The sequence below is a fragment of the Pollachius pollachius genome (genome assembly GCF_949987615.1).
Source record: "Pollachius pollachius genome assembly, chromosome: 3".
Taxonomy (NCBI): domain Eukaryota; kingdom Metazoa; phylum Chordata; class Actinopteri; order Gadiformes; family Gadidae; genus Pollachius; species Pollachius pollachius.
Window position 1 is genome coordinate 33,649,404 of NC_136936.1, and position 23,221 is coordinate 33,672,624.

A 23,221-nucleotide genomic window follows, 5' to 3' on the forward strand; every position below is an offset into this window, starting at 1 on the left:
TAATTTAACTTGCTCTATATTCTATAGGCTACAATTATTTTTATTGACCTTAAAGGCTTTACCTAGCATATAAGGTAAATATATTTTCTAACCCTTTCATTAGGTGAGTGTTGTATGCAGCGCTCAACTATTGTTCTTAAGTTTTATTCTTTCTTTCATTCTTTATTATTCTCTACAAACTTTGAGACCTATCTCCTTCCTCAATTTTTCACCTTGAGACTCCATTCCAATTTTAAAATGTTCAGATTAGCTTGGAATCTGAATTTTAGATTATTAAAATATCTTATACTTTTTAAGATATTCTACATTTAAAACACTATTTTTTAGAGCGGAGCCGTCCGCCCATTCTCTGACACTTACTACTTCAGCCTTCGAAACTTGGTCAATTTTGTATTGTTTACCTTTTTTCAAATGTTTAACAAATCAAGACACTTGTATCATCAATAATCTGGGACCTGAATTTCGATTACCTTTATACTTTTTTCATAATCACAGTTTAAGTTCCATATCGGCTTCGTTTTCAGTTGGTCTCATTGATTTACGCTGAGTTAATAGTGCGAAGATGTGCAGGTAGTGTTGCCAGATTGGGCAGTTTTTCCCGCTCAATTGGACTAATTTGTAAGATGTTCAGGCAGCGTTGCCAGATTGGGCGATTTTTCCCTCCAATTGGAATACTTTTAATCACGTTAGGGTGGAACAATTAGCATTAGGCGAGTACATACAATTTCGGCTGGTTATAAAAAAACTGGCGGGATTATTATAATTCTTTCTACAAACATCAATCAATACCATACCTTTCATAAAGCATATCGTTTGTGCACCTACCACTATTACTTCAGCTACTACTTCAGCTACTACTAATACTACTACTACAACTACTACATCAGCTACTACTACTACTACTACTACTACTACTACCATTACTACTACTCAGGGGCGTAGGAATGTGTTTAACATTGGGGGAGACACATATCGGAAACCTGACAGATCCGTTAATGGTTTGAACAGAAATATGTCATAAATTAACGACACTGAAAAAATTCACAAATATAATTTATTCTACTAAAAAAATACATTTGTAAATGTAAAGGAAAACACATTTTGAATGGCAGTAATGAACTGATAAATATCAAATCAATTCTTTAATTGCTCAATCATCCAGTTTTTTTAGAATAAGAAGCGGTGACAAGACGCTGTGTTGCGCTTTCAAAATAAATAAAATATTTTTCTCCCCCCGGTATAATTTTTAGGTGGGACAAATGCGCCTGTCTCCAATATTGGAGGGGACACGTCCCCTCCGTCCCCCCGGTTCCTACGCCCTTGCTACTACTACTACTACTAGTACCACTACTACTACTTCAGCTACTACTACTACTACTACAACTACTTCAGCTACTACTTCAGCTACTACTTGTACTACTTCAGCTACTACTACTACTACCATTTTTACTACTACTACTAGTACAGCTAGTACCACTACTATTAATATCTTCCAGCTTTGACAGTATTACAGTTTAACTTCCAGCTTTTGTAACAATGTATTTCAGCACTTTGCTTCTCCAGATAATGCAATTCATTATCTGTCAGTTTTCAATTTCACCTTCCAGGTTGTTTAGCAGTGCACTGCAAAACAGTTGACATTTCAGATTTTTCAGCAGTGCAGGGCATTACATTTGACCTTTCAGTTCAATTCCTTTTACATTTCTGCATTTTTAGCAATGCTTTGCACTTTTCATTCAGCTGTCACTTTCTGCAGGAAATGCATTTTCTAGTTATGAATTATAATGATAATACTTGTATTGTAATAATTGTAATATGATGAATTCTGAGAAAAAGTTATTTATTTGTGCTTTCCTTGAAATATGCATACACACTATGTAATATATATTTATCCATAAGGAATACTATTTTAAGACAAAGAAACACAAACAGACAGCACGTCCATAGGAAAAACATTTTATTGAAAAACATTTTCAGTTCGTAACAGACTGGTGGAATGTGTGTCATTTTCCTCACTTTTCATTTTCTTTTAATTTTTTGAATGTTGAAACCACTTTTTTACGGTCGGCCATCTTATACTGCAAGGGGTCGGGGGAGGGGCTACGGCCACCCGGTTACCATGACGAACAAAAGAAAACTAGGGGTTGACAAACAAACAACGCAATCATAATACTGTGTTACTCACAAACTGGACAAAGTTCAAATCATAAAAAAAAAAAAAATAAGAATTCAATAAATATTTATGGTACACACTTATGGCACAAATATGCAGCAGTCGGTTTGGCAACTTTCCTCTCATTTTTTAAAAACCAAATTACCATGGAAACAGTGCAAAAGGGGAGGGAGTGGGAGGACACAGGCTTTTCAACGAGCGCTAGCTAAAATACATAGCAAAAAATTCAAATTTTATACAAAACATCTTACTTTAAGAGTTTATAAAAAAATGGTTTTATTGGGTTCTGGTCAATATTTACACAAGCTATTTACCAAAAAAGTAGTATGCTCTGTTTTACTGAAGTGTGTTCCATTTTTTCGGTGTTTTTCTTTTTCATTTAATTTCCTAAAAAGGTGAATAAGGCTATTGTAACAACCCAGGATCCATATACAATACAAACATTAATGTATTTACAGATTCTTACCTACAGAAGTACGGTGCAAAATTACTGAGTCAGGTGACCAAGGGTTGACCATACGAGCAAGGCATTTTACATTAGCCTGAGGTACTTCTCCTAGCCTGGTAACCGATACTCCTCCAACATGATTTTGTCATTTCATAAATGGCTGAGATATTTCCCGCCCAGTAAATATCGGAGGAGTGCCAGCAGAATATCAACTAGGAAAAGTACCCCAGATTCAAAGAAACTAATAAGATTGTCATTTTCTGCCGCAGTCAGACAGCAACTAAACAGCCATTTCGTTTGTGGTTTGTACTGTATATATATTTGTTCACCTTTTTCTTTAAACATCTGTCCAGGTGTGATACATCTTTATATGTTTTTATTTTTCACAGTTTACCTTTGTACTACGGCACATTGTCAGAAAAGAAATGGTTAAAGTAATACTACAAACAAAAAGAAAGGAAACCCTAACAGCAGGCTCGTGTGACGTTCTTTGCTAGTTTTGTGTCATTTTGTTGTTACATCTTTCAGTGGTTAAGAACACTTTCCATAGGTGTTTGTTTTTTTCCTCAGGACTGATTAAAAAAATAAATAAAAATTGCATATTTGCAGATTTTGTGGCCTCTTAGAGGCACAAACTTCAGACCATACAAGGCTTGGCTTTTCGGTGAAATTTGATGTTTTTTTTGTTTCAAATGGGCAAATGAGAATGTGTATGTCATGAGCAGATATATGCTTGATGACTTGGCCTTGGTCGAGTCACAAATGTTCCCAGGCCAAAGTCAACAACAAATATGAATTAACTGAAATTAGCTGACTACCGCTTAAAAAAACAAAAAGGACACACAGTACACACATTTGCACTCACACGGCACATACACACGCGTAGGTACGCACAGAGAAAAACATGGAGGATGGTGGGTGGGGGTGTAGGTGGTGCTGAGGAGGATCAAGGGCGTGTGGGTTTGGGAGTCATCCTTTGGGAGATGCTACAGTGGGTGAGTGTGGGAGACAGGCTACTCCTGACCTTTTGTGCCCCCCCTCCCCCCTTGTGAGCTATTTTTGGGTCCGATAACTCCACTCCCTCTTTGGGGAGAATGCCCCCCCGAGGATGCTCTTCCATGTGCCCAGTTCCCAGGACTCTAGTCCCGGCCGACTGACAGAGAGCCACAGCCCCAGCCTGGATTCAACTTTGAGAAAAATATGGGACTCGTTGGGGCGAGAGATATCGAATAATCAGAAACCTAGCTTGCATAATGTGCACTTATACCATAATATATTAACATTAATTCTTCTGACTTCTTCCCCTCCCTTCTGCCTGACAACACATGTGCTCTATGTGTCAATCATAAATAAATTCTGCTTTCCTTGTTTTTTTTCTCTCTCCACCTTTTCATGATTTCAATGTTGTATTTTAAATGTACATCTTTTTTTTTAAAAAAAAGAAGAAAGAAAAATCAAACAATAATAATAATAATAATAAAGTAAATTAAAAAAAAACGGACAATATGGAAATGCTAATGAAGATTGAGAAACAGTGACAATGTAACTAGATGTCCCTGTGCTTCTTTTTTTTTAGTTGAACATGAATAGGAGAGCACTGGGCCTGGAGGCACCCTTAAATGCCCCAGCACCCCTGGAGGTGCAGACATTACAGTACCTAGAGCTTGTTCAGCCAGCGGCTCCGCTAGCCTCGGCTTGTCCCACTGGCGTTTCCTTCTCGTTCTTCTTCTCTCGATGCTTTAATGGCATTAAGGCAAGGTGGATTACGTATTGCCCTAATGCTTCCCCGAAAGAACAGTTTTCTAAATAGCTCAAGCTAGCCCTCGCACTAATTACGTTTCGCTTCTTAACTGTCGGGAAAACAGAGTCTCTCTTATCTCTATACCTATTCTCTCTGTCTTTTATTCTCTCTACATCTCTCTGTGGACCGATGTCGGGGTGGAGGTACAAAAAAGTTAAAAGTGCTGCTCTATTAGATAATAAGAAAGACCTCCACCCTTCCCAGAAGCGACCTGGTTCCCAGACCTGAGTCCGCAGAAGGATGACGTAGCTCACGGCCTGTCTCCCTGGTGAGACGGCGCAAAATAAAGATCGCCATTCCTCCGCTCCCCTTCCCGCACTATCGATACTCCTGGCACATTGGCCTTAATATTTGGGTAATTTTTTTTTTGTCAATGACACCGACACATACAATATGAGTTCCAATAATACCATACCACTGAAGGAAAAGAAATACGATCTCCACTTTTACTATACCAGGGAATTAAAAGCAGATATGGCCAAAAATAAGAACAGTTAATGTTGACTTTACAAAAAAACAATATTTCCACTCTATGAAAACCTTCAAGTAACATCTGAAACAAAAGAATGTTGTCCGTCAAATGTTAAATGCAGTTTGGAGGGGGGATGGACTGGGAAGGATGATTGTTGTCCATGATAGAACACAACAGAACAGTTCACAACGACAGAAACAGCAGGCGTGTCCTCTGTGTGATGGGTATGAGTGTGTCAATGTGTCTGTTGGTGACGGGGAGCAGGGTGGATAAAAGAGGGCACAGGGTGACCTCTGCGAGTCGGTCAGGAAAGTTCCAGAGAGGATCGTTCCGATCACTGCTCCCAGCTTTCTACTTCCTTCCGGCTTATCCACAGAGTCTTTCTGGCTTGTAACGGCAATAGGGGTGGAGGTGGGAACGTGGGGGATTAGGGGTGCTAGGCGGCCATTTTGTGCCGTGAGTTCATGCTCGGCCCCTCTCATCTCTTTTACCTCTTTCGCTTCCGTCTCTCTCTCTCTCTCTTTTGAGTCTCTTTAACTTAGTTATTCAAGCAGACGTTTCCCTCTGAGTTCAAGGCCCAGACACGCCAAGAAGGCCTGAAGCCTAGGCCTCGTCTTCCATCTCTTCTCCCCCGCGTTTACATCCATGCATCCGTAGGTCCATCTCATCTCAAAAGAACACAACAAAAAAGAAAACGCACACATGCGGATGCATCTGTATGTCCGTCTGCTTGGGCATTCCATTCCATTTTGTAGAACAATCAAGCTCCAGAAAGCAGCTTCCTTCTCCATCCTCCATCCTCCTCCATCCATCCACAGCACCATTTATCTCATACCAAGGTCCAACCCGAGCCATTGTAGAATTTCTCACAATTGGAGGGGGGAGAGGAAAATCAACGGGCAGCAAAAAGCGAGTCCATAGTGAAAACCAAACGTCGTCAGACAACAGGAGGGGTCGGCGGAGAGATTGAGAGGGCGGGACAGAGCGAGAGAGACAGATAGAGGGCTTGAGAGGGAGAGAGGACTAGAGAGACAGACAGAGAGAGAGAGAGAGAGAGAGAGAGAGAGAGAGAGAGAGAGAGCGTGATCCTTTAACAGGTGTCCTGGCCTGGCCATGGCAGACCACTCCCATTCCCCACTCACCTCCAAACAACAACCACAGCGACAAACTAATCCCCCACCCCCCCTCCTTCTCCCGTAACCACTCCATAACTCTTACAGGGAAAGTTTCTCCAAAGGGTGTCTCTTTAACCGCCGTTAAAGCTCAGACTTTGTAGTAAATGTTGGCGGGGCTCTGGGGAGGCATCTCCTGGACGATGTACACGGGGTGGCCGTAGTCCCCGCTCACCTTCTCGTAGTGCGGGCAGAACACGCTGTCGGCAGTCCTGAGCGGGATGATGATGTCGCTGGGCTCCGAGCCGTTGTTGTTGCCGCCGCCCCTCTTTGGCGTGGCCAGCGTGCTGAGCGAGAGCGTGGCCGCGTGCTGCGGCGAGTGCTTGCGATGCCGCCGCCGGTACTTGAGCAGCAGCAGCACCAGCATGATGATGATGATGATGAAGATCACGCTGCCCGAGGCGATGCCGGCAAAGAGCGCCAGCTCGGAGCCGATCACGCTGGACGACTTGCTGTCCCCGCTGCCGCCGCCGCCGCCGCCCGCGTTCCCGCCGCCGCCCTCCCGAGGAGCCACACCTGAGAGAGAGAGAGAGAGAGAGAGAGAGAGAGAGAGGTTACCTACTGATGCAAACACACACACACACACACACACAGCCTTCCACAGAGGTTTAAAATGAGGATCACCCGGTTCTTTCAACAGCCTTATAATCCTAAACACCCACAGTATTTTGGGTTTTTTGCAAATACTTGCAGATACCATGCTTTGCTTGGAACACACACACAGAAACTAACTGAACACCTATGTTCGGCAGTCCGAAGGAGCGAGAGAGAGAAAGAGAGAGAGAGAGAGAGCGAAAGAGAGAGAGAGAGAGAGAGAGAGAGAGAGAGATGTGATACAAGGGGGGCCTGCTTCCACCACCAGGCTTTTACATAAAGGTCACATTCGATTGGTTGCTATTCAAATTCAGCTGGTCGTGGCTGTAACCTTGAAACTAGGTCAGAGCACAGCCTGATACGGGATACAGATAGCGGCCTGGGTGGTGGTAGTGGGTAGTTGGGGGGGGGGGAGGTTGAGTTGAAGAAACAGCACTTAAATTAATTGCTTAAGAAAACGCAGCTTGCTTCCTTTTATAACGAACAGTTGGTGGCGTCGGATGAAAAAGTAGAGACGGAGAGACAGAGAAATCCGATATCATCGCGAGGCATGAATTATGAAACCCAAGCTGTGCTCTGACTCCCAGCGATGGCCTTCCTGGTGCTCATCCAACACCCAAGGGCAGCCCTCTCTCTCTCTCTCTCTCTCTCTCTCCCTCTCTCTCTCTCTCCCTCTCTCTCTCTCTCCCTCTCTCTCTCTCTCTCTCTCTCTCTCTCTCTCTCTCTCTCTCTCTCCCCCCCAGGACATGAGCTCCTTCTCTGGGTACGACCACTCTGTCTCCCTGTCCTGTCCCGACCTCTCTCCTCTCCCTGCAACCTCCACTCCCTCCCCCTCCGAACCCCACCCAACCCGCCCACAGGGGACGGTAAAAGTGCTGAGTGAGACGAGGAGAGGAGGGGAGGGAGGGAGGGAGGGAGGGAGGGAGGTAACGATGGAGTATGGCAGCGAGCCCAAAACAGGGACCCGTCCTTTGTTTTACAAGAGGATTAAGCTGCCTCAGACTCTCTGACGAAACACTCAGACGTCCCCGTATGCTGCCACCACCCTGAGCTGGGAGGCAGGGTGGGGAGGAGGAGGGGAGGAGATGGAGAAGGTAGCAGGGTGGTGGTGGTGGTGGTGGATGCGGAGGAGAGCGATGCCAGCATGGAGGTTTACCTCTGAGTGCTGGCAGCCCGTCGTGGGACGATGTCAGAAGGGTTTAGGGTGAGACGGGGAGGGGGGGAAGACATGGCTGTTGATGCCGTGCCCTTTCAGAATCAGGACAGGCCATCCGCTGTATAGGACAGCTTGTTTTTCTCTGGATGTGGATGTTGTTGTTGTTTTTTTTAGAAATGTGCCCTTCCTAAGAAGACAGTTTGCAGCGGAAATTGTAGGTCTTATTTCTGCTCTGACAGGGTTTATTTGTAAGTCCTCTACAGCAGTGCTGATAAGGGCGAGCGGGTGTGGGAGAGGGAGGGGGAGAGAGAGAGAGAGAAAGAGAGGGAGAGAGAGGGGGAGGAAGAGAGTGAGAGGGAGAGAGAAAGACAGAAAGACAGAGAGAATAGAAGTGGGAGGAGACTCTATCTCTCTCAGTCCGGCACAGCTTCTACAGATCCCTATCAGTTTTATGTGCCATGGTCAGCTAATGAATCTCTGACCCCTCACACACACACACACACACAAGCACACACACACACACACACACACACACACACACACACACACACACACACACACACACACACACACACACACACACACACACACACGTTTTACTTCATGAACACTCTCCCATTGCTATCCTTTTGGTGATGCTATCTCTCTGTCGGCCCAAATGCCACATCGGGTGGATAAATCCAACATTCAATTAAAGGGCTGGCAGCGATGGGCAATAAAGAGGAGTGGTCTCTTACCTGACTTCTCCAGCACTTCGTTATTTGGTTTGTAGGGTTCATTGATGTCGGGGTTCTTTGGGGGGTAGGGCAGCCTGGTTGGGGTGCCTTTGGGCAAGAGAGTATCTGAGGGTTCTGCAAGACAAACAGTAAACACGCGGGTTAAGGACTGTATTGATTTAGAACGTACTCTGAGACATTCTGTTTAATAAAGAGAACAACTTCATTTTATGTAAGTCAACACAAGTTAAGTGAGTACTCAAATTATCACAGCTCTCCCCTTCCCCCTTGAGAGTAAAACTGAAATCTAATAAACAAAATGTTGACTCGTGCTAGAAGCAGACTCATACTTCCTCGCTGTTCTTGGTCTGCGGCTAACACTGGACTGTTCACCGCTTTCTTGTTGATTTTATGTTTGGGTCACGGCCCTTTTGCTAAAGAACTATAAACTATATACTTTTTGGTTTGAGTTCAAAATATGTGCTTTGATTTTTGTCATATTTCCTCTGTCCCTGAACAGACCTGGGTTGATTAATGCCCTGACCTTCGGAGCATTCGGCATCACTGAGCGTGTGCGACAACCTCTGGAAATGGTGGTGTCGAGTGGCAGACGACCTCATGATTTATGAACAATCATGGCCATTAATTAAGGACAAGGGCTGGATGCCGTTTCCTCACAGAAAGTCAGCTGTGTGCGTGTGTGTGTGCTTGAGTCTGCTGCGGGTTCCTATTCCACTTTGGATGTGCAGCAGATACGAAGAAAAACATCTGGAGAATCCATCGATGTGTACAAATATATGTATGCCTGCGTTTACGTGCATGACTGTCAGCCACAGGCGTATATATTTAAACACAAACTCACTTGTGCGGAAGAACGGGCCACCACGTGCGTGTTGTGACGCATCCCTTCATGGGGTATGTGTGTGTGGTGAATGCGTGCGTGCATGCGTTTGCTTCTGCATGTGGTGTGCATCTATCGTAAGCTTGCATGCGCAGATGGCCTGGCTCAGAAGGCTTGTGTGTGTGTGTGTATGCATGTGATTGTTTGTGTGTGTGTTTGGGGAATGCAATGTTTGCTTCGATGCGCTAGCCTTCCGCTAGATTTGATCTGTTGGCCCCTGTCTGCCCCAGGTGTCATGAAGATGATGGGCGCTTTTAGGAGCGTATACCCTCCTCTCATGGCCTTATTAGGACATGCTCCTCTCCAGCTCCTCATCCCCCGTTGACACAGAGGAGGAGGTGCCCGCTACAGAGCTACAGAGATTAGCCCAGAAAAACATAATAACTCAACAACCAGACCAAAGTACTCACGTTGCCCCACTTTCATGACTATCTTCATGGACTTGGTCTTGCACACTCCCCCCTCCTGGTTATCGATGCCGTCCATGGTGGTGTTGGACGTAGCTGTGGGTAGGAGCAGAACAACGGGTTAGCCACTAGCCACTTTTGGGTGGACGTTAGCAGTTAGCATGTTAGCGGGTCCTAAGGGAAAATGTGAGTACATGAGACACGGTACACCTGTCCTTCATCTTAAGTCACTCGACATCAGCAGAGTGTATTTCACATCTACAAAAGTTAATTAGCTTGAGTAATTATGTACTGTAATATCCCTAACTGGGCTGATGGGGCCCGGTGGACTGGGCAGTTAAGAATAAAGGAGGTGGACAGAGAGAGAAACAGAGAAAGATAGATAGAGAGAGAGAGAGAGAGAGAGAGAGAGAGAGAGAGAGAGAGAGAGAGAGAGAGAGAGAGAGAGAAAGAGAGAGAGAGAGAGAGACAGAGAGAGAATATTGGTCCACGGTGTCGGTGGCCATTTTGGCAGGCCACTGGTAATTCTACGGAGGCTTATCTCACATTAGCGCTAATGACACTCCAGACGGTTATTAAAGAACACACTCTTGGATTTTAAAGGCCATGAAACACTTCTGTGGACAAACACCCACGGACAAGAAGAAGGGGGGAGAGAAAATGAACTAAAAAGATAAATGAAACCAGAGAAGAAAAAAAGAGCGAGACATGAGGACACTTTCCTCCTGAAACAGCAGCTTGAAGAGGAGGTTACCAGAAGGTGGTAATAAACATTTCAGCAGGTCTTTAATAAAAAAAAAGTTTAAAGGATCCAAGTAAGCAGTTAAATAAGCATTGGAGAGGGTGGTCGTGTGGAGCTAAACGCTATGTTTAAGGTACTGGTGGCAGATGTTAGTTGAGGAAGACCCACAAGTCTCAAGGACACTACAAGCAACCTTTTTATGATTTTTTTATTTATTTTTTCTATTCAGGCAAAACCGTTATCTAATCTAAAGCTCCATACGGTTGAATCACACATGGGTTGTTAAAGAGATGGGGATAGCAATCCCGCTCAGGGATGCTTACAGTTCAAACTGAGAGCATTTTGAGTTGAACACCCTTAAACCTACTATTCCCAAAAAGCTTTTTTTGTCGGCTTTAGAATAGTGCTTTCGAGCTTTTACAACAGGACTAGCTAACCGCAGACGGACATTTTGAAAAGCTGAGTGGGAACGATGCTTTCTCCCTGGTTACGCCTGCCTCGTTCATCCCTTTACTGCCCCTGCTGGCGGCGGCTGCAACAGCAGGCGCTAGATGCCACGGTCTATAGACAAGGAGTGAATGGAGTCAGCACTAGCGGTTGAGGTGGGGGGGGCGGGCAGGAGTAGTGCATGTGTGTGAGAGAGGGTGTGTGTGTGTGTGTGTGTGTGTGTGTGTGTGTGTGTGTGTGTGTGTTGGGGGGGGGGAGGGGGGGGGGGGGGGGGGGGGCTGTGGTCTATCAGGTCAGTAACACAGAGGCTAACGAGTTGCCAGAGCTTAGCGGCTTGGCTTGCCGCCAATGTGCAGTGGCCCACATTCACTGGGAGACTGGCCCTCCAATATCCCCCCTGCATTACCCCCACCTTCCCAGACCCCTCACCCATCCCACCTCCACCCTCCTCCCCTCCCCTCCCAGCGCCCACCCCCCCCCCCTGCTCTCAGTGTCTACCTTACCCCCTCATCCATTTGCAAAGAGAGGCAGGCACTATGCTTCCTTCACCACACGAGTGCCTTCCCCACCAACCACCCCCCGTCTTCCCCGCCTCACCCCCAACCCCCATCCACTCTCTTCAACCCCTCGCCCATCATTTCCCCCCCCCCCCCCCCAATCCTGCCCTCCCCCCAGAAAGGTTTTCATCAACTCCTTGCAAAATCCCAAAGGAAGGCAAAATAAAACGTCTCATTTAGAAATAAATAAAGTAAAGCAGTGAGTTGCTCCGGGGCTGCCTCCGTCTAATAATAAAACCGACCAGGCTGAGAAGTAAACAAAGACAACAAAAATATATTCTCAAAGTCCCATCAGTCCTTCTCTCTTCTCTGCCTTTCTTCTAGAACGACTTCTTTACGTTTCCTTTAATTTTTTACAAGTCTGTCTGAACAGCCTTGACACAAGGAGCATGTGCCTGAGCCACGTGCATTCAAACACACACACACACACACACACACACACACACACACACACACACACACACACACACACACACACACACACACACACACACACACACCTCTATTCTACTGACCTATGGCTTTCTAGTTTGGGACTGAAGGCATATTACAGACAAATCTCCTTAAAGGCTTGTTTTGTGTGCATGTGTTTGCGCGTGTGTGTGTATGTGTGTCTATGTGCTACTAAACCTGTTTGCTACACAGGCAGGAATTCCCCAATCCTGCTCTATAGCGACATGATTGGTTGTCTTATGTGCTGCTTGCTGCTCTGTGTGACGATCATTATAACTATTAAACAACCTGTGTTTGGGTTGGACACTGGATATAAGAGGGTGTGTGTGTCTGTGTTTGTGTGTGTGTGTGTGTGTGTGTGTGTGTGTGTGTGTGTGTGTGTGTGTGTGTGTGTGTGTGTGTGTGTGTGTGTGTGTGTGTGTGTGTGTGTGTTTGGCAACAGAAGCATTAGGGCGTAGAATGTTTGAGTTCCAAAGTCTCAACTAGTAAACTGAACAGAAGATATGTGTCAGTCAACTCCTTCTCTCTCCTCTCTCTGTCTCTCTGTCTCTCTCTCTCTGTCACTCTTCCATCCCTTGTTCCCTTTGACCAATAAAGCCAATGAACACATGAACACCAGCCAAACTACCACATCAATTTGGTTGAAACCACCCTAACAAAGTGCAAAAACGACTTTGAGAGAGTTGGCTGAGGCGTTTAAATGAAACCAAATATAAAAAAATATATCGTAAGTAATTAGATCTGCAGGTCTTTATACGGTCTTTGTTGACTTAAAGAGAAACACAAACCTGCGTATACGCACACACACAAACACAGAGTTAGGCAAAGCCAAATCTGTTATCCTGCCAAGCTTGCATGCGAACAGAATGTGATAGTTGACTCAGGCTGACTGTCTAGGCTAGGCTATGCTATGCTGCCAAACCCAATGGCTAGAGAGGGCTAGGCATGCTTAGGCTAAAGCTAACCAGTAGCGGCTCATCCCTCATTCTGGGGGGAAGAGCGCAAGGGTCTAACCTGGCTCATACAAGCCCCTCACAAATGGGCTTAATATCCAACTACTGCTAGCTCTATAGCCACTACAGGCCCAAGATAAGACGTGCAGGGAGAGAGGGGGTGGAGAGAGAGAGCTAGAGAGAGCGTTCATGAGAGAGAGAGAGAGAGAGAGAGAGAGAGAGAGAGAGAGAGAGAGAGAGAGAGAGAGAGAGAGAGAGAGAGAGAGAGATGAACATTCTGACATAAAGGGAGAAAACATGGTTTGAGATTAATCCACCAGTCCCAGAGGGAGGGGGAGCGAGAGAGCAACAGATCAAAGGAGAGAGAAAGGGCGAGAGAGCGAAAGGAGAGAGAGAGCAGGGCAGTAGAGTATCTTATTTATGGCTATGTTAAAGTTGGTAACTGTTTTTCCACTAAAAAAGTATTTGCGGTGCTTGGAGTCTATTATTCTCTACATGTCCACACTGTGTTGTGGCTGGATTGTCTCACATCAGCCTGAGGAGTACTGTGAAGTGGAAATGATCTTATGGCCGTGTCAACACATACCTAGCAAACACACACTAACAATTTGTTTAGGCAGGAGTGTTTAAAAGGATTCCCTCATTCACAAACCTTTTGGCACCTTGTGTGTGTGTTTGTGTGTGTGTGTGTGTGTGTGTGTGTGTGTGTGTGTGTGTGTGTGTGTGTGTGTGTGTGTGTGTATGTGTGTTTGAGAGACACTCTGCTCTTCAGACCGATCACCGGTGTAAGACATCAAGGCCTCTTCTTCTCTCAAACAAACATTACTTTTCTCCTTCACACACACACACTTGGCTCTGTATGCATCACAAAGTAATTTCCCACTCTCACCTTCCCTCAAACCCCCCTCCCCCAACCCCCCATCCCTGCCCCCCATCTACTCCACTTAGATTATACAACTGTTATCTAATTAAGACCTCCCTCCCTCCAGAGCACACACACACACACACACCTCCCTTCAACCAATCCGGTGAGAGCGGAGCGAGTCAGACGCTCAGACCAACACAAGGACTGCAAGCTCTAAACTCAATTTCCTCCCTCGGCTACTGATACACAATGGTCAATGATCAACCGCAGACTACATTCAACCTCCACCCCCTCCTCCCCCACCTCCCCCTCCCTCCTTTTCGACCTTCCTCCTCCATCCTCCTCCCTCCTCTTCCTCCGCCTCCTCCCCCTCACTCCTCCTCCTCTCCAGGACGGCGAGACAGAGACAGAGGATAGAGATGTACAGAAACACCATGACAGAGCGACCGTCATTGGGCGCTCTGGCAGGGCCTGTTATGAAAAGAGCCGTTGCCATAGCGCCGGTGGTGGAGCGCTGGCCAGGGCACGTCAGCGGACCCCACGTCTTAATCGCCTCCGACAAGGGGGACCCCCGTGACTCCCCCCCTCCAATGCCCACTCTCTGGTGCAGACTCTGGTGAAGCCGGGATATAGCCTCAAATACCCAAACACCTGGTAATCACTAGCCTTAAACAGACACACACACACACACACACACACACACACACACACACACACACACACACACACACACACACACACACACACACATACACACACAGACACACAGTCGCTCTATTAACACACACACACGCACACACACAGATAGCGCCACACAAAAGCATAGACGTCCATGGTCTGTCTCTACTTAATTTGGCTGGATGAAGTTAATGTGCGCATATCAAACATCTTCATGTCCTTAGGAACTAATTGGCTCCCAGCTTTTGCAGTGGTTTGTTCCTTTGAGCATAACTTGACAAACGCACCATGACACGCTCGCACAGAAAGCCCCAAAGAACAACAATGAATTATAGCAGCACAGCGGCACTTTCATCGTCGAGTTTAATCTTTAAAAGCACATATCTGAAAGCACAGCGGTGGTTAGAGATCTTTTTTTATTTTGTATTACATTGTTTTATTTTAACTTCTCAAATTCATCACATTAAGAAACTGGGGGGGGGGGGGGGGTTGACTGGGCTCTCTTTGGAGAAAATAATGATTCAGATTGTAATGGAATTTCCCTGACCATGTCTCATTGTTACTTCAAATCCAATTATTTATGTACTTCTGATCCTGCTACCTATTCCCCTCTCCATCATTCTCTCCATAGTGCCCTCTTTCTCTCTCCCTTGCCTTCATTTTCTTATCTCTCTTTAGCTCTCTTACTCCCTGTTCTGTGCATCTGTCTCTCCCTTATGCCTCTCTCTCTCTCTCTCTCTCTCTGGCTCTCTCTCTGGCTTTCTCTCTGGCTCTCTCTCTCAATCTCTCCTCATCCTCCACCCGCGCCCCCCTCCAAGCCTTCATCTTTAGCTCTCTTTCTCTTGCTCATTATGCTCTCCCCCTTTCTCTCTGTGTTCTCTCGTTCCCTATTTAGATCGCTTTCGCTCTACTGCACTCTGTCCCTCTCCCTCTCCCCTGTGACTCTCTCTCTATTGCACCCTCTATGTGTGCATGTGTGTGTCTCTCACTTCCTGTGGGTCTCTCTCTCTCTCGCCCAATCCTCTCTCTCTCTCTGTTTCACCCCTGTGTGTGTGTGTATGTGTCTCACTCTCCCAGCCTGTGTCTATGTCTCTTGGCCTCTCCCTCTCTCTCTCTCTCTTTGGATCATGTAAACTTTCAGCTCACTAGGTTCCCTGCTGCAGGCCATGCTGCCTCCAACAATAACATCAACTGGAGCAGGGTGAAGCTGCTACCACTGAAAAGGTCTGCGCACGTGCGTGTGGGCACTCAGACGTACATGCCCACACATTGGTACGCACACATGCAACAGCCACCAGATGTGGTCAGGCAAATATTCAAATATAAAACACACACTGAAACATGTAGCTATAGCCATTGCCATACAAATTATCTAGGGACCAGCAGGGACACTGCATGAAAGGAAAAAAGCAGATCAGAGTTTCATTCAACGACGAGAAGAAAAAATGGATTCCAATGGGTCTCCATCGTCAGTCAACTCCCCACAGTCGGGAGGAGATAGTCAAATCATTAGTTTGAATTCAGGCCTGAGGGAAGAAGGGTGTGAGGGAGGGTTTGGTACATGGCCCCTGTCTCATCTAAATTCTAGCCTTGGCACAACACTTAACATAAGGCAGCACTAATCCAATTGGTTGAGATAGGGATCCGTTCCATTGATGTGTGGCCTCCACCATTATAAGTGGAATTGGCGGATTAAACAGTGGATAATTAATTAACGTATCGAGTGCTCCCTCCAAAAAAACGCTAATGAATCCCCCTGGTGAACTTTCCCGAAGCGCCGAGCTTTCTTTAAAAAGTATAGAGGCATTCACAGACTCTCACGCACACACACACACACACACACACACACACACACACACACACACACACACACACACACACACACACACACACACACACACTGAGTCATCCAGATGCACACTCACAGGCACCCACACACAGTAAAACAAACCCTAAACTCTACAACTCTCCCACAGTCCACGCACAAACGCATACTTATTTACGTTGTAACTCAAACAACAAACAAGTGCGTTGTTGTTCTATTCTGCACACACACTGTTTTGTGACCATCGAAGGAGGACACACATTTGCGCACTATGGCGCATACTAAACAGACAGCAAACTAATCATAATAAAGCACACAAAATCCAGTCACCCTCAGACAAACGTGTCTCTTATTTGGCCTTCTCCCCTCCCAAACTCAGGCCTTTAATAATTCCACAGGCCTGCTCTCCCACAATGCACTAGGCTGTTTCGAACTGCAGGAGGGAGTGGAGGTGGGAGGTGGGAGGGGGGAGAAGGGGGGGGACTGAAAAAAGCTAACGAGGGGTAATTAACAGTTAATGCAACGCACTGAGGGAGAAGAAGTATTGTTGCTCTCTCTCTCTCTCCCTTGCTCTATCTCTCTATCTTCCTTACTGCACTTTAGGCTAGGAATTAGCATTATGGGTAAGAGAGGAAAAGAGGGGTGGGTTATAACAGACGAGGACTAGAGGGCTGGAGGGGTGGAGTAGGGTGGGGGGGGGGTGGAGTAGATGAATTTGCCGGAGAGGCAGAATTGGATTCGTTCACCGCCCTCCCACCACCCCATCAATCCACCACCACTATAATGTTTCACATGTTACCTTTTTATTTATTTATTTTTCAAGTCTCTTTTTCTACTCCAACATGCTGAGGGAGACAGGGCTTTATCGACAGGGGGAAAGGGGGAGAGTGGGGGAGGGTGGAGACGGAAAAGGCGTCTCAGTTCCACCTCAGAGCTCACATTCGCCGGGGCATTAACGTGCATTAGAGAGAGCATAGAAGCGTCTTAGTCAGGAGTCACTTGTGTATTAATGGAGCCTAGTGGCCTAGTTCCCCAGGAGGCAGAGTACAGGTGGATGTTCTCTGTGCCACAAACAAACAGGACACATCCGCCCTGGGCCAAAGAGCACAACGGCCTTCCTTCCTGTCTGGGTGTAAGCGTGAATGTGTGTGCGTGCACAAAATATGTGTAGGCATTTACCCGTGCACCTCTCTACACCAGTCCGACCTCATCCTGCTGTGATATGTATGTGCTTGTGTGTGTGTGTGCTTGTGTGTGTGTGTGTGTGTGTGTGTGTGTGTGTGTGTGTGTGTGTGTGTGTGTGTGTGTGTGTGTGTGTGTGTGTGTGTGCGCGTGTGTGGGTGACTGAGTGACCTGAGCTGTCTTTGTTGCTAGAGTTCTCTATTAACCTGTGTTCGCCCTCGTCTATGAGAGTGGCGGTCTCAGACTTGTGGTCTCTGGCGGGAGCGGACCCATTTGGCGGGTGGGCCGGGGGGGAGGGCGCGACACCGGGGGGTCTCTCCCTGGCAGGGTAAACACACCAGCACCGCCGCATCAATAATGAATGGCAAGTGGGAGAAAGGCAGGATGTAGAGGCGAGATGGGGGTGGCGGAGTTGGAAGTAAGGGTGGGTGAGGCAGGGGGGTGCAGGGGTGTGGGTGGATGTCTGTCTCTGTATCGTTCATCTAGCAAAAGCTGTTGCTTCGCCCCCCCACCCCCATCCAGCCTCAAAACACACACTCAAGCCATATCTTATAGTACTGTTTGTTCAGCTTGCATGTGAGTGTGTGTGTGTGTGTGTATGTGTGTGTGTGTGTGTGTGTGTGTGTGTGTCTGTGTGTGTGTGTGTGTGTGTGTGTGTGTGTGTGTGTGTGTGTGTGTGTGTGTGTGTGTGTGTGTGTGTGTGTGTGTGTGTGTCTGTCTGTGTGTGTGTGTGTGTGTGTGTGTGTGTGTGTCTGTGTGTGTGTGTGTGTGTGTGTGTGTGTGTGTGTGTGTGTGTGTGTGTGTGTGTGTGTCTGTGTGTCTGTTTGTCTGTGTATGTGTGTGGGTTCGGTTGTTTTTTTCAGCAAGGTCGAATAAGACTTTAACTTGAATGGAATTGTGTCCATGTAAAAGTTGATATTTCTGCATGTGTGCGTCCGTGCGTGTGTGCGTGTGTGAGTGTGCCTATGAGCTTGACCTAATGCATTTAGTCAATGTTTGTGTGTGTGTGTGTGTGTGTGTGTGTGTGTGTGTGTGTGTGTGTGTGTGTGTGTGTGTCAGTGTGTGCATTTGAGCCTGAACTAATGGATTTATCCTTTGTGCATGTTTGTGTACACATGCATCTGTGAGTGTGCCTGACCTAATGTACCTAGGCTGCTCTGTCTGCCCTGAAGTGTGTGTTTGCATGCATCACTGGCTCTGGAGCGGTTTTGACTACTGCAGTCGTGACATAGTAACAGCAGTTAATGTGCCACATTCAGGAAATTACATCCCAATTTGCATTGTGACACAGCAGGCAAATGCTTACCAAATTGAGTTATGCTAGGAGCCACGAGAATCACCGCACTTAACCTGTCAAGCCCGGCTAACAAAATGGTTGGCACATGTTTTTTTTTGCTGTGTCACCTAGTTGTGAAGAACTGAAGACCATTTGAATTTTCACTCGCAGTTTTCATTACCTCAGCACAGATGCAGTGGGCCGACGCTGCCGTCGATGGCTGTAGAAGACAGTGTGTGCTATCATACAGGGCTATCATACAGGGGGGGGGGGGGCGGGGGGCAGTACACCAGGCCATGCCTGGTGCGCGCAAGTGGCATCCATCACCCATGGTCATTATGTGAGATCAGTTGTAGGCAAACGAGAACCTTGGTAAGCACTCCCAGGGGGGCGACACGTTTCCTTTGCCTCTCGTCCCCTTTCTCTCCACAATGCTCTGTCCCCTTCACCCTGTCATTTTCTTGCTGTCCTCTTTCCCTCTTTCTTCCCCATCTTGTAATCCCATTCTCCCTCTCTCTCTTGCCTCCACTCAGTCAGAAATATGGCCGTCCCCTTCTGTGACAGCTCACAGATGGCTTTGGCACAGTCTCCCAGATGGTGCTTTCTGCTGCCCCCCCTCCCACCTTCACCCTCCTCTCCTTCCTCCCTCCCCCCCCCACCCCTAGTCAGAGACACACAGATGGTTCAGTCCACCTCCCATGTTTCAAACCAGGGAGGGACATCATCAGTAGGCGCCCCTAAAATCACATCTTCCTCCCAAGACAATAACCAGTGCATCACCGTTCATGGAGAGCACAAGCTGTGATTGGAGGGAGAATGGCCTCCCTCGGCATTTGATTGGATGAGATGAGTGTGTGACTGGGAAGTCTATGAGCAGCTTAGCAAGTCCCTGAGCTCTGAGTCCCCTAAGCCATGAACACTTGAGATCTGCAGCCTGTTGTTCGAAGAACGACACACAACAAAAAGAGAGGGAGTTTTTCATCAACTGTGACCACTATGGAGGCGGATCGAAGCGCAACAAGCTCAGTGCTGGAAGTGAAAGAATCCAAATGGGAGATGAGGGTTCAAAGAGAACTCTATGTACGGCACAACAGCCGCACTGCCTACAACAACTTCTGGAGAAGAAACAAAGGCAATCACAAAGAAACACAATAAAGGCTCCATCTCTGCTTCGTTATTTTGTGGATTTTTTTGGTTCCCCCTTATGAAAAAAAAACATGCTAACACAACAACCCCTGCTCTTATTCCAATAAATTCAGGGGCTACCGTTAGCTCAAATAGAGGGGTAGGCTAACATAGCGGCTCGGGGGGGTCCAGCACTGACCGAGAGGTACTGGGTTTGATACCCAAACGGACACAAGTCTACCGGTGCACAATGTCCCCTTTGGATGCAAGCATCTGCTGAATGGCAACACAGTGAACACGATGATGAGGTTCGGCATTAGCACGTCATTAGCGTGTGAACTTACAGATGATGTAGTAGTCCTTGCCACGGAAGAACTCCAGGCCCCAGAGGTTGGGGCTGAACTCCTGGAACTTGAGGGTGAACTTGACGTCCTGGTCAGGCTTGACGCAGTTGAGCAGCGGCGTGTCGGCCTTGGTGATGGTGCAGCTCTCCAGCTGCTCCCGGGGAACCATGTACACCTTGTAGTACTCCACCCCGTCACTGGGGCCGCCGTCCACGCGCGGGCACACGATGTCCAGCTTGTCGCCGATCTGTGGGTACAGCACCACGCCCTGGCCTGGCACAAATCTGTTGACGTGGAGAAAAGAGAGAGACAGAGAGAAAGGGAGGAAGAGAGAAGGAGATGGCAGTTAGAAATAGTCAACAGATTGCATGGTGTTCATCATTTACAGGGTTGGAAGCCTTTGAACATCCCTCACAAAAAAAGGTGGGGTAGTCTGATTAATTATTGATGCGATGACTATTGATTAGGCCTATCAATTTTTGATTGTGCAGGCTGTGTGTGTGTGTGTGCGTGCGTGCGTGCGTGCGTGCGTGTGTGTGTATGTGCATGTGGCCTCCTCTCTATCTCTTTCACATCATTTGGGCCATAGCGTTGGAATGGAGAGAATTATAATCTGAAAAATAACGGCGGGAAAGGCACTTCCTGTGAACGCCGGAAACACAGGAAGCACCACAATGACGGCTGGCAAAACAGGAACAGGACAACAATATAGCTTGAGCACCGCCTACATCTTGATGCTAAATGTTCCCACACACCGACCCACCCACAGAAAATGTCTTACTTTTCTCATGTGCATTGAATGAATGTTAAAAACTACACATGAAGGCTATTGGGTCAGAAACAGGATGCGGTTTGATTTGGCCCCTATCTGCAAGTTCCATGGCAGTTCCATATTTGAAGGCAATCAAGCTACACTCTCCCCACTCTCCTCTCTCTCTCTCCCCCCTCTCCTCTCTCTCTCCTTCCCTTTACTCTCCATTTCTCTCTTTTTTTATCAGAGGGACTAAGAGAGGCAGGGAGGGACCCCAGCCCACAGGGACAGCCGGGGAAGGCAGGGCTGATTCATAATTAACATAGAGAGATAATGTAATGTCGGGGTGGGTGTGGGGGGGTGGTGGTGCAGAATTCAATGCATAATCAATTTCTAGAAGTATCGTCGCTGGCTGGCTGCAGAGAGGCAGCAGTCACCAATCATATATCTGGCTTCCTATCGCACTCCCTTCAGACTCTCTCTGGTGTCTGGTCTCTCCCTCCCCTCCCTTCCTTTCTCTGGCTCTGGCTCTTTCTCATCTCTCTCTCCTTCATCTCTCTCTCCCTCAACTCTCTCTCACTCTCTCTCTCATCTCTCTGCCATTCTCGCTCGTCGTTTGAACTTCCAGAGGTAGTCACACACATTCCCTTTGCTCTACAAGACACACACTGTATCACACACACAGTGTACATACACAAACACATGAATATAAACACAAAAATCACCTAGTTAGGCCCATTGGAGAGACACACTCAGTGATGGCAGTTAATAGGCTGATGGACTGAGCAGGAGATATAGAGAATACATAGAACAGAGAGAGATAGAGAGAGAGCAGGAGAGAGAGAGAGAGAGAGAGAGAGAGAGAGAGAGAGAGAGAGAGAGAGAGAGTGTATGCCCTACTCTGCCATCTGGCAACTCATGATCTCTCTGAGTAATGATGGGGTGAATCAAAAGAGAGGGCGAGAGGGAGAAAAAGTGAATAAGTAAGAAAGAGAGAAAGAGAGTGAGTGTGATACAGAGAGAGAGAGAAAGAGAGAGAGGGACAGAGACAGAGACGCCTTCGAAAAGCCTGAAGGGATTTGTTGATACAGGAATAGAGCTGTATGTACTGTATGCATTAAAACCTCCACATGTATGCAGGTGTGTATGTGTGTGTGTGTGCGTGTGTGTGTGTGTGTGTGTGTGTGTGTGTGTGTATGTGTGTGTGTGTGGGTGTATGTGTGTGTGTGTGTGTGTGTGTGTGTGTGTGTGTGTGTGTGTGTGTGTGTGTGTGTGTGTGTGTGTGTGTGTGTGTGTGTGTGTGTGTGTGCTAAGGAGGTTTCTTGCGTTTTAAGTGTCAGTGTGCACAAAGTTCAAAGTGAATGCACAGGCATGATTATTGAACATTGAATGTACATGTGTGAATCAGTTTGCATGTGTGTGCATATGCGCAACATGCATGTTTGACATGTGATATGATGGGGTTATCTGGGACACATGTATGTGTTTGTTTGTTGTGTTTGTGTTTGTTGTTATGTAAGCTTGTTGTGTGTTATTGTGAATGTGTGTGTGTGTGTGTGTGTGTGTGTGTGTGTGTGTGTGTGTGTGTGTGTGTGTGTGTGTGTGTGTGTGTGTGCCAATTACGACACGAGTTGATGGGGAGAAAAAGTGACTGCCGCATTTTATAAAGGAATGAGTTATGGATGCACACAAACACAGACACAAATACCCACACAACCACACACACACACACACACACACACACACACACACACACACACACACAGACACACACATAAACCTTTTCAAAATGTAGGCAGGTACACACCTATGCAAGCCCACACATGCCGTTATTGAACTGCACTTTTCCAGTGCTGGATTTTCCCTACTGGAAGGGTGACAATCGTATCAGCGCTCTGTGCAACCACCTGAATGGATAAGCAGCTGTGCTAGCTTGAATGCTATCTTTGTAGGGAGTGGGCACCATGCAGTGATCAAACAAGGCTAACTCTTACGCAGCATGCACACTACAGGTAGACTGAACACACGCACAAAGTGACTGTAAGATTAACACATTTCCCTTTCTTTTTATCTTTATCTGTATTTTTCTTTATATACTGCACAAACATAACAACACACACACACACAACACTCAAAATATACACATTCAAGCCTTGCCTGATGTCAGACATGAAAAATCGCTC

At 46.8% G+C, this 23,221-nt stretch overlaps 1 protein-coding gene across 1 annotated transcript in view; it reads right to left on the reverse strand.

Annotated features, from left to right (window-relative positions):
• Nucleotides 1–1,942: 1,942 nt before the first annotated feature.
• efnb2a (ephrin-B2a) overlaps nucleotides 1,943–23,221 on the reverse strand; it is a 30,820-nt gene continuing 9,541 nt past the window's right edge. The window contains exons 2-5 of the mRNA XM_079731617.1: nucleotides 20,288–20,571; nucleotides 9,844–9,936; nucleotides 8,554–8,667; nucleotides 1,943–6,582 (exon numbers count right to left, since the gene is read on the reverse strand). Coding sequence (XP_079587743.1) covers nucleotides 6,158–6,582; nucleotides 8,554–8,667; nucleotides 9,844–9,936; nucleotides 20,288–20,571 — 916 coding nt within the window. The 3' untranslated portion in view covers nucleotides 1,943–6,157. The remainder of the gene's footprint in view (nucleotides 6,583–8,553; nucleotides 8,668–9,843; nucleotides 9,937–20,287; nucleotides 20,572–23,221) is intronic.